Raw genomic sequence first — 12,783 nt, forward strand, 5'->3', positions numbered from 1 at the left:
TCAGTCTGTGTGTGTTCATTATTATTATTATTATTATTATTATTATTATTATTATTATTATTATTATTATTATTATTATTATTGTGGAAGAGTGCACGTATCCAGTTACAGCAAGCAACCCACAACCAGTTAATACATACAGTAGAATATTGCAGGGATTTTAACACATTTTTGGGTCACACTACCCATCTGTTTAGCTGTGTTGCTCATTTCCACGAGTACATAATCCTTATATCTTATATCTAATCAGGTTTCCCAACAATGTGTAAGACAACACAACAAGGTATTATTACAGGGGTAAATAACTCATTTACTTACTTTTTGTGCTAAATTTATGTATCTGTGATCAACGTTTGCAATGAAAAGCTGGTTTATTAGCATGGAACTTTACAAAAAAAAAAGAAGTAATTATTAATATTCAGCTCCAAATCGTTACACTATATTTTCACTATAATCATGTTAAACTGAATGAGTTTTGCAGCACCTTCGTTTTCTGCAACGCAAATGTAAAACAAAAACATCCAAACCGTCATTGAAAGCACCACAGAGGATGCACGTCAACCCACATTTGCGTCCCTCACAACAAAATCCCGCCTCCAACGTTTGAGAGGCAGCGCTCGCGCAGGGAGCTGCGGCAGTCAGGTCCACGTTGAGGATCAACATCTACCTGGTTTCTTTTTCTCTCTCTACTGGAGGACAGCGACACAATTTAACTTCAGTTATCAACAATGACGTTCAGGAGGCTGAAGAAGGTAAACTCCAGCGGGCCGGAGAGCGGATCCGCATCCCAAGACAGCGACATTTACTTCCCTTCGTCAAAGTCGGACAGCTGCAGGACAGTGGACTTACCGACTAACTCCTCAGAGGTTTATAACTACAAGACACTGGCGTACTCCGGTGGGACGCTGCCCAGAAACTTAAAAAAGGTAAGAAATATAAATAAATAGCTGGAAGCTGTCACTATTTTCTGTCCAGTAAAGGTAAACATAACCTGTTAGTTCTAAAACTAGTATTCAGTTATTAATAAATCTATGTAAATATATATATATATATATATATATATATATATATATATATATATATATATATGATATGATATGAGATGCGTATGTGTACTTTGTTGAAAAAGTTTGGGAACTTCCAGCTAAAGTTTCCAAAGAGAGGGTATCCCAGTTTGGACCACACATATTGTGATGTTATTCATATCAGAATTCATTATTAGGATTAAAATGATTAAAATAAGAAACAAGGCAATTAAACAAGATAATTAAATTATATTCTAGATGCATTTCAAACCCGCTCTTGTCTGAAATGAAATGGAGCTCAATCTACTGAGTTTACTTCTCTGAAAACTTGCCACAAACAATTTAATCTGCTCCTGAAGATGCTGTGAAACAAATCTGCCTCGTTAGTTTGGCATCTACAGTATCTATTAGCTAACACAACCCAAGCCCATATGTGAAGTTTTTTAAGGACTTACAGCCCCCCCTGCTCTTATGGTCAAGAATGACATCAGCTGTAGTCCGTGTTGCATAATACTGGTAATCAGTCTGCATCTCTAGTGGTCAGTCAGCACATTTTCTAGACTGTTTGTTTCACCCAGTTCTGTAACTCTTGGAGGTTTCTAGCAGGGACATCTCAGAAGTAGAGCAGCTTTCACACAGGCTTGTGAACCAGACAGCGTACTGTACAGTGAGGCACGGCTGGCTGCAAACCCACACACTGCCAGTGTGTAGTAACAAGAGCTGGGGAGGCTACAACACTGCATTGTGCACGCTGGAGGGACAGAGATCCTGTCAAGCCACCCCCGTTGGTCTCTGTGGGTATTTGGGAATAAATGCACTCATTGAGACGAGTGCAGGACAAGTCTATAAGTGTTGGGACATAAAGAAAGCTGCATTTTACTAGGCGGACAGACTGTGGCACAAAGCAGGCTTTCATGGGAGCAGCATTTGAAAATGATTGAGGGTGAACAGAGGTGGATTGATTTAAGTGATTTAGTGTAGGCTCCTGTGCAGATACCTTTCTTATTTACACAGTCAGGTAAGGGCAGGGGCCTGACCTGCTGCCGACACCAGTTCTCCCTCAATGCACTTATTGTGCCCTAGTGTTCACCACAGTGTTTGTGTGGACTACTTCAAATGATGGGAATTTTTAAACAGGTCAACAGTTTGAGTGGGCAGCTGATGTGGTGTGAAATTAAAGCTAAATTTAGCTGAAGCACACAAACACTTGACAGTAAAATAACTTAAGCCAGACATGCAATTCTGGTTTCGACAGCAGTGTTTTAGGCAAACACAAGGGATCAGTGGCTTTTAGAAACAAACAACTGCGTGGCACGTGTCCGGCTTTGAAACCTGAAGGACTAGTCGATACAATGATGTAAACAGTAGATGTGTCTAGGAGATGTTGGGGGTAAACCCCTATGAGTAATCTTGTAGTGATCTGAAGCAGGTGTCTGATACGCTTCATGTCTTGTTTCGTTTTCTCCTCACAGGGTGGCGGGCCACAGAAATGGAAACCCCTAACACAGTCACCGGAACCACAAAGGTGAAGTCTCCCACATATCTCCTTGAACTGAAGTTGATTGTTTTTTTCTTACAATGCTCTCGTACACGTCTCTTTTTTTTTTTGACGACATCTCTGTCATCTCGAAGTGCACACCCCTTCACCCCCGCACACACTGATCTTTTGTGGTAACGTGTGCCATGATCCTGGAGGGCTGGCATGAATTTACATGTATCGTTTTGTTTCTGCATGAGACGTCTTGCATTGACGTCCTTCTAACAGATGGTCGTTCTGTGTCACTGCTTGTGACGTCCAGATGCTGCTAGACACAGAGGAAGTGCTGTGCAGCCAGCAGATGTAACCTGTTTTGCAATTTAGAAAAGGGTTTTAATGAATTCAGACGTTAATCGTCTTTTATTTTCAGTTTCTTCCTAGACTTTTTGTATTTTAATTACCAAATTATTTGCTTTAAGGAAGCCGTATACTAACTCTTGAGTCTGGGGACTACAGGTTTAGAAATGTCAAAGAAATTTGAGAAATGGGTAATCTATAGGGACTGGTTTCAGATAACCCTGAAACATGAATGCTATCAGTGATTACTTTAACTATTTTTTCAATTTAACAATTATATGATCAATCCAAAAATAATTTGAAAGCAATAAAAATAAAATATCAAATAGCATCTTCCTAAGTTCTCATAGATTAAGCCTGACAATATATTGACATTTTGCATGAAAATTACTAATTAATTCACCAAATAAATGTTATTTACCTGATTTCCTGTTGCAGCTCTGTTCTAGTTACATTCCTTTAATGGTTTTTCCCCTTTTCCATTTAATTAATGCGACAATTTTATTTTTACTGTAAGAAAAACAAAATTTCATGTTAAAACTGCAGCTATCAACTGTTTGCATTAATCTGGCTTGAATTAGTCGCATATAATCAAAATAAATGCAAATAGACATGACTTTTCAAATCTTCTTTAGCTTTAAATATAAAGCAAGTGATGAGAGATGAGTAGATCAAGATAAAAATGTTAAATTTTTCTGTTTTCTTACTTCAGGAAGATGGTGGTCGTGGAGAAAAAAGAAGAGGAATCATTTGGCTTTGAGATTCAGGTAAGTAGTTTAACCCTGACATAGAGTATGAGAGGGTTTTAGAACCTTCTGAGAACCATTTAGCAGGATTTTCATGATGTACCGCATCTCTATCAACAGATGATCCAGCTCTATGTGACAGAAATATGATTATTTGAGTGTTTCCCTGCCCCGAAGGGCATAAAAGGTCACTCCTCAGTCAAATAACTCGTTCATGTTAATCCCATGACTCTAGCAAGGAAAAGATGCCTTTTTTTCCCTCTCCCTTCCAGCATCTGTATTTTAAGCTGTGTGGTTTATTCACACGCATCCCATGTAATACCTGCTACACTCTCACCCACCCAGCAGCAGACGCTTTACACATATCTCGCTCCGATCTGCTGCCCTGCAGCGCCGTCTCACACTGTCAGCTTTGTTATCAAAGCCCATTCTTTAAATAGTTTTCAGAAACGATTAAAGTGTGCGAGTATAACATAGACAATTTAATGCTTTGGTGTTCAGTTAAAGTTTAATGGAGTAAAGTATTTCTTCTGGGAAAAGACATGGTGTTCTATTTACGCTTTCGTTAGGCGTTCCCGCCCTTCCTGCCTGTCTGTGGCCAGAAGGAAGTGAGGCCATGAGGAGCAGTTTGATGGTGACAGCCATCAGTGTGGAGTCTTGTGTTTCCTGGTGGTTTTCCCCCTTTAGTTTCTGTAATGTTCATATGGAGCCGAGCATCCAGCATGTAAATGTGACATTTGCATGGCAACATGTTTATCTTTCGGGCTGCAGAGAGTAAAGCCGGCAGCTGCAAAAACGGCCACAAGTGGATCTGAATCATTACCAGTTTTCATCAATACACTTATGTTATCTTGATCATTTTATTTTATAGCCAAAGAAAAGACAAAAGCTTCCTCAGCAGGATGCTCACTGGTCGGACGTTGCATGACAAGGGGAAGTGCGTTTTTGTCCTACAGCTCTGTGGTCTTTTGCAGACACTGAAGTGACATGAGGAAGTGGCAAAAACACGTTTCCATGACAAAACATTTAAGTGTTGGATAAATAAAATAGGCAAATGCAAGGAAATATGTACAAAATAATTACTTTAGAGTTGTTTTAAAGCAGCACGCCACAGATTTGCCTGAACAGTAACAAGAAGTAGATTTTTTTAAATGATTGAATTGTAATTTATTCAGTGAAATAACAGTTTTCTCTGGTTTCAACAGGAAATCAGCATATTTTCTCTGTATTAAATCAAAATAAACTGAGTATCTTAGGACTGTTTGTCAGATAAAAGAAAATATTTGAAAACGTTGACCTGCTCTATTCGTAGCAGCAAAACTGACTGAATGATTCATCTATAAGTTCAGAGACAAGTTCTTGTTATTTGCAGCTCAAATTAATAAAGTTTTATTATAATTTGCATACTTGCAATAGAGTTTACAAAGTTAGTACATATAATAGTATCTTCTAGATACTTTTTCAGCTTTCATTGAGGTGAACTTTAGCCTCTCAAGTTTTGTGTGAAGATTTTTTTATGTCATGTGTGAATGAGATTACCCAAGTTCACTATTGAATTTGTTTTATGAGAAAAAAGGAAACATTTTGCTTCTTTGCGTCACTTCTCAGCCATCTCATAATAAAACCTTTGCTCCGTCGCTGTCCGTCCTGCCTTCCTCTGCATGTCGCTTGGTGGTTTTTCCTTGTTGCATTGTCTTTACCACATTATTTCAGAACAGCAGACACCAGACACACTATGTAAGGTCATTCTTGGACATCAATAATAAGGAAGTGGTTTCTCTTTTGCTCAGAAACTTTGTTCTACTTCTTTCAGACTTACGGCCTCCACCAACAGGACCAAAACTCTGTAGAGATGTGCACATTTGTGTGTAAGGTGCACGAAGACAGCCCGGCCCAGCGAGCAGGACTTAAAGTTGGTGAGTAAATTTTTCTTTCTTCTGTATGGTTCCTCTTTTAGCTTGAGCTGCGTCTATCCATCTATGTCTGAAATTACCTGGAAAACACTGGAAATACACGTGAGGGGAAGTGAGCGTGGTGTTAGGTTTTGGTTCAGCTCCATCTGCTTTGTGTTTGCCAGTTGACATTGTGCTCCTTGCATCAACAAAAGCATTTGTGAGTTTCACCCTGCTGTTAAGCTGTTTAGGGAAGTACAAATATAAATTCAACACCCACTCTGGTTTCCAGTCGACAAACAAGTTAATAAGCGTCTGTTTCAGGCAACACGTATTTGCCACCTCCTCACGTCAATGTTCCTGGTTCAGAAATACTATTTTAGAGGAAGTGATATTTTTATTTTATGTCATTTTATGTCTATTTTTTTTTAAGTGGAAGCAGTGCATTAATGAATCAGAGTTGCTGGTGTTCTGAGCTGGAGAGGGTCAGGCAAGGATGGGAAAATTAAAGTGAACTGATGAGAAGTAGCTCTCTACTCCACTTTGCTTCTGTAAATTATCTCTGGTTTGGCAACTCGTGACGGCTGAGTCACGAGCTGGCCGCTCTCAGCGTTAAGTCTCCATCACTTTGTCAAAAAATGAGGGAAGGTGGTTGTCTGCTGCTGCTGCCGCCTCTCTCTCTCTTCAGAGTTTCACTTCCTACATTCTTCGCATGCTACATCTATTGTCCGCTGCGTCTTGCTGTGAACACAATGACTTCACCGCTGTGGTTTTTCAATGAGAAGAAAATAGGCTTTGTGATGGAAAGCCTCACAAAGGCCGCTGTCACGAATGAAAGTCCAAAACGCGTCTAATCACTCTGCTGAGCCTAGAGAGAAACTGCGAGACTCTGACAGATTAACTGCTTTAATAACACACACTGCACTGATATTCGATTTAAAATAAATGTTTTACTCAAGGAGACTGAGAGGTAATGATGAGCTGAATGCCACAACTGCACATATTTTTGTTTCACATGTGTTAAGGTTTAAGCTGGAATCAAACATCCCTCAGTTTGGCCGCATCATGAAGTAACTGCAGCCACAGTAGATGGAAGCATCCTGATCTCACTACTGACGTTAATTCTTATGTCATTTATGTGTGTGTGTGTGTGTGTGTACAGGAGACACTATTGCAAGTGTGAACGAGGCCACTGTGGAGGGATTTCGACACAAGGACATCGTTCAGCTCATCAGGGCCTGCGGCAACACGCTCCGGTAAACACAATCAAAACAAATCAACATCTTCAGCAGGAATATCTCATGTTTGAGTTTATAATATGTTCGATTTGTTCCATTTTTTACATTTTTATTCAATTTAGGTATGAACAAAAACAAAGAAAAAAAAACTCACTAGGTTACTATGGTAACTTATTTAGGAATGGCTAACCCCCTCTGGAGGATGTAAAGCATTAAATAGCCATTTTCACTCATTCATTTTTACAGCGTTGTGTTATTATAGTTTGGTGACGCCTGAGGTCATTGTCTTGTGTCTGTATGTGTTGTGTTGCCATGGGAACCTGTATGCATTCAGTTACAAATGCAAAAACAAAACGCAGAATGATTTTAACTTATTTTCTGCCACGTTGATTTTAAAATTATTATTATTAAGCTAATAGAAGACAACATTGTCCTTTCTTTAAAAAAGTCCTTGAGTTTTTCATGAATTCTTCATCATGGGGCTCAAATGGAGCTCCTCAGCTGTCTCGGTTTACCAGAACAGAAGTGTCTAGACTAAAGAAAGCTGCTGGTTTACTTTGTGTGAAAGAAATCACCCTTTTTATGTGACAGAAAACAGGATCTGATTAAAATGAACAGTTATAATGAAGTCATTGGGGTTGCAGGTATTTTTCATAGCAGTTGGCATAAAAAAGCCTGACTTATTGTACACCCCTCAGAGCAAAGTCAAGTGTAGTTCTGTTTTTGAAAACTGTCACAGGGGCAGGAGAGTTTGGTTCTGCTTGTGCATTTGCTTTAAAATATCAACACAGTAAATAACAGAAACTTTTATTTCCCTCTGAAATATGATGCCCTTCCTTATTTTATGTAGACATCATGTGTATATTTGGATTTTGGCTCCTGGAAAATAAATTCTCATCCTTACATTTCATAGATTAGCATATTAAAAATGATTAAGATTGATTTGAAAAGTCAGCAGTTTAGTAACTATTTATCTCAGCTGGAATAATTTTGTTATGATCTGAGTCTCATATAAAGCTGTCCAAGCTCCCCGTTTCCCCTTTTCCTTAGTGGGTGTTTAATTTGAAGTGCCCTCTCTTCCTCAGCCTCCATCTCTGCTTGTAAAAGATGAAAAGGACAATTAGTGCAGCTCTGCTGAAGCTTTCAGAGCTACTGAAAAAAAAAAAAAAAAAACGTATCAGAGTGGTAGTGTAAACTCGGGTTTTACACACTGACATCATCAAATTACATGCACAGCTCAAATCCAAATAAACCAGTGTTAACAAGCGCTATAGGTTGTTCTTTCACTTGCAATTCAAAAGGTTTTGTAGCACTGAAGCACCACAGAGTGGAAACTATAGTTTTTTTTATTCTTCCTCACTGCTTGTAAACTGCTGCTCGACAGCAGACCCCTTCCCACCACTGGCTGATGAAAAGGGCCTTTCATTCAATGGAGGTTTTTTTTGTAGTGCTGTTTTCGGCCCTTGTAGTTTTTACAAGTGTTTCCTGCTGAGCTTAATAACTCTGTGGCCTTCTGTTTTTTTTCACTTGCAGGCTGGAGACGGTTTACAGTGACTCAATCCGAAAAGCTGAGCTGGAGGCGCGGCTGCAGTATCTGAAGGTGAGTGTGTTCAGTTTGTTGAGAGTAAGTCAGCCCAACTGTGTGTCCAGCAGCTTTGCACACACACGCATTTCACTGCATCCTAGATATTGACGCCACATCCCCCTCCACCCGCTGCACACCTGTCTCCCAGCAGCTCCACCTGTTACATCAGCAGTTTGTGCAGCCAGCTCACAGATCGCTGCAGACATTCTCAGCTCGAGCTGCCAGTCAAGTGGCTCGACTGAGCCAGATTACAGCAGCTGTCCAGCACTAATCCACTGCAACACAGTCGCCTTCTCACACACTAATCCATCATTTTAAAGATCAACCTGCTGCTGAAACTCTCTGCTTTTGGTGCACTTTAAAATCTTGATATCTTTTTTAATACGAACCCGTTAAAGACAAAACCAAAAAGAGACAAAGAGTTGTGCTAATCAAAAGTGAATTCTTTTTCCCAATTACACACAGTCTTAGGTTGCATTAAAAAGTTACAGCTGTTCTTAAATTTAGTGGTTCTGTTGACTGTGTGCTTTTGATTTCTGTCACAATTAACTCAAATATCTTTTGTTTTCCTCCCGTAGCAAACTCTTCATGAGAAATGGGATGAATATCGCTCGTTGATGGTTCAGGAGCAGAGGCTTGTTCATGGTAGGTCGTCTCGTGTGCCTCAACTTTTTTAGCCCTATAGAAAGAATATGATGGCTGATTTCAAAATATGAGACGAAGACAACCAAAGGATGTTTAAATGAGGCAGTATTAATGTGTTAACATACTTAAAGGTCATCATTGCTGAGCTTCTGTTGACCTCTCATTGTTGTGAATGTGCGACAAGCCGCTTCTGGCCTTTGTTTATTTAATTTATTTTATTAAATCAATTTATTCTGTCTATCTACTTGATTTTGCACGTTCTTATGAATATATTTATTTATTTATATTATTTATCTTTATTTGTTAATACTTATTCATTTGTTTAATTTTTAAATGTTTTTTTTTTTATTCCAGTATTTTCCTTTTTGTTTTTTCCCCCCTGTATTTATTTTGTTTTTATATAATTGTAAATAAATTAAGGCATTAAGGCGTCAATATTTAAGATTTAGCTAGTTTGGAGTTTTTACACTATAGATTAATGATACCAAAAATATGTATATGATTAATTTGTTATATTTAAAGGAATTAAAAGGTTAAATATTTTTGGGTTTGTGTTGGGGTATTGTGCATCTTTTGTGACCAGCAGCTTTCCAACCAAATGTCTTGCAATGGATCTTTTTTTCAAAAAGTAAAAAATATGTGAATTTACATTTTTGGCCAAGTGGCTGGTTGATCCTATTCTCCAGGCAGTGCTGCAGCATAGCAAAGTATAATAAGAACGTGCTAGAGTCATGAATATGTGCTTAAATGAAGGGAAGTGAGTGTTGAATAGGTATATAATGAAGTTTGTGCTCTTTACCAGTTTCCACAAGCATCAGTCAAGTCTACCTTATTTCTATTGATTCACCAAGTTTTCCATTATTCATTCTCATCGAGATTTTTTAATGTACGTTTTTAGTTTGTTGTGGGAGAACATGTAATGTTTTGATTTGATGTTGTGGTAGTCCAGTCCTCACACTGCCCTCCTCTCCCGCAGGCATAGTGATGAGTGATGCTGCAGTGTACGAGTCCCTGGAGTCAGCAGGCATCTACGGCAGCCTTGGCGCTCCAAGCCCTGCAGCTCAGAGGGCGCTCCGCTGCACCGGCAGCACCAGCAGCAGCGCCAGCTTCCTCAGCACTGCAACCGAGGACGACCCTCTCTACCAAACCTGCCTGTTCAATGCCGACAGCAATGCGGACTCAGATAATGTCGAGAAACAGAAAGAGAAACAGCTGCCGCAGAAGCAGCAGCGTCTCCGACCGGCCAGCGAGTTCTTCGCTGTGGCCAAGACTCAGCTGACCCGCAGCGCCAGCACTCGCAGCTACATGAGGGGATCTTCGTCGTCATCGTCGTCCACCTCGGGAGAGAAACCGGGAGGATTGGGCTCGCTGCAAAGGAAACCCAAACAGAAGAGCTTCCGCAGGCGTCTCCTTAAATTCATCCCTGGCTTGAATCGACCGCTGGAGGAAGAGGAAAGCAAGCTGTGAGCAGCAAACAGAGCTGTTCAACCAAACTCTAGAGGACAGACCAAAAAAACAATCCGTGTCAAACTAAACCAAAGATATCAGCAAGTTGCCCCAAAGAGTGAAGCGTTTGGGAGCAAAGCAAACTGGCTGAATAGCTGCACCTCACCCTGGATGGACCGATGAACAATTGGCTACATTCGGTAGTTTTCAGTGTTTCACAGGTGTACATAACTTTTGTTTCTGTTTATCTTGATTTTTAAGTTATTTATTTATTTCTACATGTTATGTTTATATACAGAATGAAAAATATTTCTTTTTTTTCTGCACACAAAACTTTTCTTTTGACATATGAAGAAAAATCCCACCATAATTGTAACTGTAATTTGTAAAAGACAAACTTGTTGATGACCTGCAGTGAGTCAGATCCTGTTTTATTTTTAAACCGAGTTAATGGTTCCTAAGAATAAAGTATGTGGCATTTGCAAACATTATGCTCATTATTCTGTTCAAAACTAGCAAGAAAAGGGAACTGTGGTTGCTAAATTAAAATGAGCTCTCAGACCTCGTGTAGACATAATCTGTCTCCAAAGATGTCCTTTTCCATGTGACGCTTAAATATAGTAAGCTTTTTTATATTCACAATTCCTCCACCATTTAGGAATACTGTCACCCGAGTTTTAGAGACTTGTGTGTGGATTTGGTTGCTTTAAGGCATTTTCTGGTGGTAGGTGTCCAGAATGGAGACTGTTGTATCGGCTCTGACACAGTTTATTGTTGGGAGAATAGTGAGGAATGTGCGGAGAAAAGCATGACCCGAAATTCCCAACACAACCGCTTTCTTTCAGCTCCCGCAGGCGAACGCTGATTCCTCCTCTTCCACGCTCCCACATTTCCATGGCGTCTTCAGTTGTCCCGAGAGGTTGCTGGGTGTGTGAGTTTGTTTGGTGGGTGGGGGTTGCTCGGGGTCTTTTCATTCCTGGCTCCCAGCTGACCCATGAGGTCATGGTGGTCACTCTCTCCGTTGGCTCTGCAGCGTTGATCCCTTTTGTCCTTTCGCTCCTCATTCACAGATGCATCAGTAGTGACGATGATGGTGAGCGATGGTATGCAGCCATGTGTTGGAGCCGGGCCCTCTTCGTGCTCTCTGCTCTTACTGCCGTGAAGGAGAGGGAGAAACAGCAGGAGTGGGGCGGGGGGGTTGGAAAGGACACTGATATAAAGGATTGTTATGCATGCTCGCTGGTGCTTAAAAACATGGGTTTAGAGTGAAGAGGCTGACTGCATAACGAGGCGCTAATTAGTCATGATGATGCTACACTAAAAACAATGCGTGAAAGGGCCATTTCACAGAAACGGAGGGGCCAAACAAGGGGGGCGGGGGGCGCAGCTGATGCTCAGCAATTAACACAGTAGGAGATCAGCAAAGGCATGCGGTCTGCTGCAAATATGTCACCCGCCTGCTAAAATAACAGCTGATTTAAAGACTAAGTGGTGGACTAGTGGGTCAGACAAGGCTGCCTCAGTTTCAGCTTCTTGCTCCATTTTTCCACAATTTATTAAAACAAAAAAGGACCACTTTTAGCAGCAACACAAACTCTGTCACTGGAAATGAAGCCATGAAACTCAATCATAACGTTTTAAAAGGCTGCAACAAAAATAAAGTTTTTCTACATTTTCTGGTAAATCCTAATTCCATTTGAAGACTAAGAAGGGGAGTAACTGTTTTCTTAAATAATGAATTAACTATTTTGTTCATAGTAACTTCAGAGAACCCTTAAAAAATAATCAGGTGACACCACATCTACAAGATGTAAGGAAAGGAGAGTTTATGTGACTTCTTTAAACAGATTGTGCTCTTGCAGAATGGTTGCAGTTCACATCTTTAAAAGAAAAATGATAAAATATCCAAACACTTGTGTTATCAAGTAACTGAGTTTTTACATGCCTTAAATTCTTGATTTATTATTAATGAGTGAGATTGATTACAAGTGCTTGCATCTCTGTACCAATATAAAATATTTTGATTAAACTAATTGGATGGATCAGCATACAATGTAATAGGAAAGATCAATGAATCAAGGCTGGTTTAGATTGGATGGATCTTTTAAGCAACTCTAGATTCCAAGATCATTTATTGAAACAGTGATGTAGCTGCTTTGCACACATCTAGAAGAAGACCCCAATTTACCCCCTCCTGTTGGCTGAGAGGAAGCCCGTGAGGAACCACCAAGACACAGATAAAAATACGAATAGAAAAACCTTTATTAGTCCCTCAGTGGGGAAATGGCCTTGTTGTGACAATGCAGGTGCAGTAAGCACACAGGTGATATCAAACAAGAACACTCACAAATAATAAATACTAATATTTACAC

The 12,783-nt window shown here is 39.9% G+C and overlaps 1 protein-coding gene across 1 annotated transcript; it reads left to right on the forward strand.

The window, feature by feature from the left end:
* Nucleotides 1-593: 593 nt before the first annotated feature.
* Nucleotides 594-10,893, forward strand: tamalin (trafficking regulator and scaffold protein tamalin). The gene is made up of 8 exons (XM_042004070.1): nt 594-926; nt 2,498-2,550; nt 3,572-3,626; nt 5,419-5,521; nt 6,660-6,753; nt 8,269-8,335; nt 8,899-8,965; nt 9,942-10,893. The coding sequence occupies exons 1-8, from the start codon at nt 729-731 to the stop codon at nt 10,430-10,432; spliced, it is 1,128 nt and encodes a 375-aa protein (XP_041860004.1). The 5' UTR covers nt 594-728; the 3' UTR covers nt 10,433-10,893.
* Nucleotides 10,894-12,783: the final 1,890 nt, after the last annotated feature.

Source organism: Melanotaenia boesemani, chromosome 13 (genome assembly GCF_017639745.1).
Source record: "Melanotaenia boesemani isolate fMelBoe1 chromosome 13, fMelBoe1.pri, whole genome shotgun sequence".
NCBI classification, from domain to species: Eukaryota; Metazoa; Chordata; class Actinopteri; order Atheriniformes; family Melanotaeniidae; genus Melanotaenia; species Melanotaenia boesemani.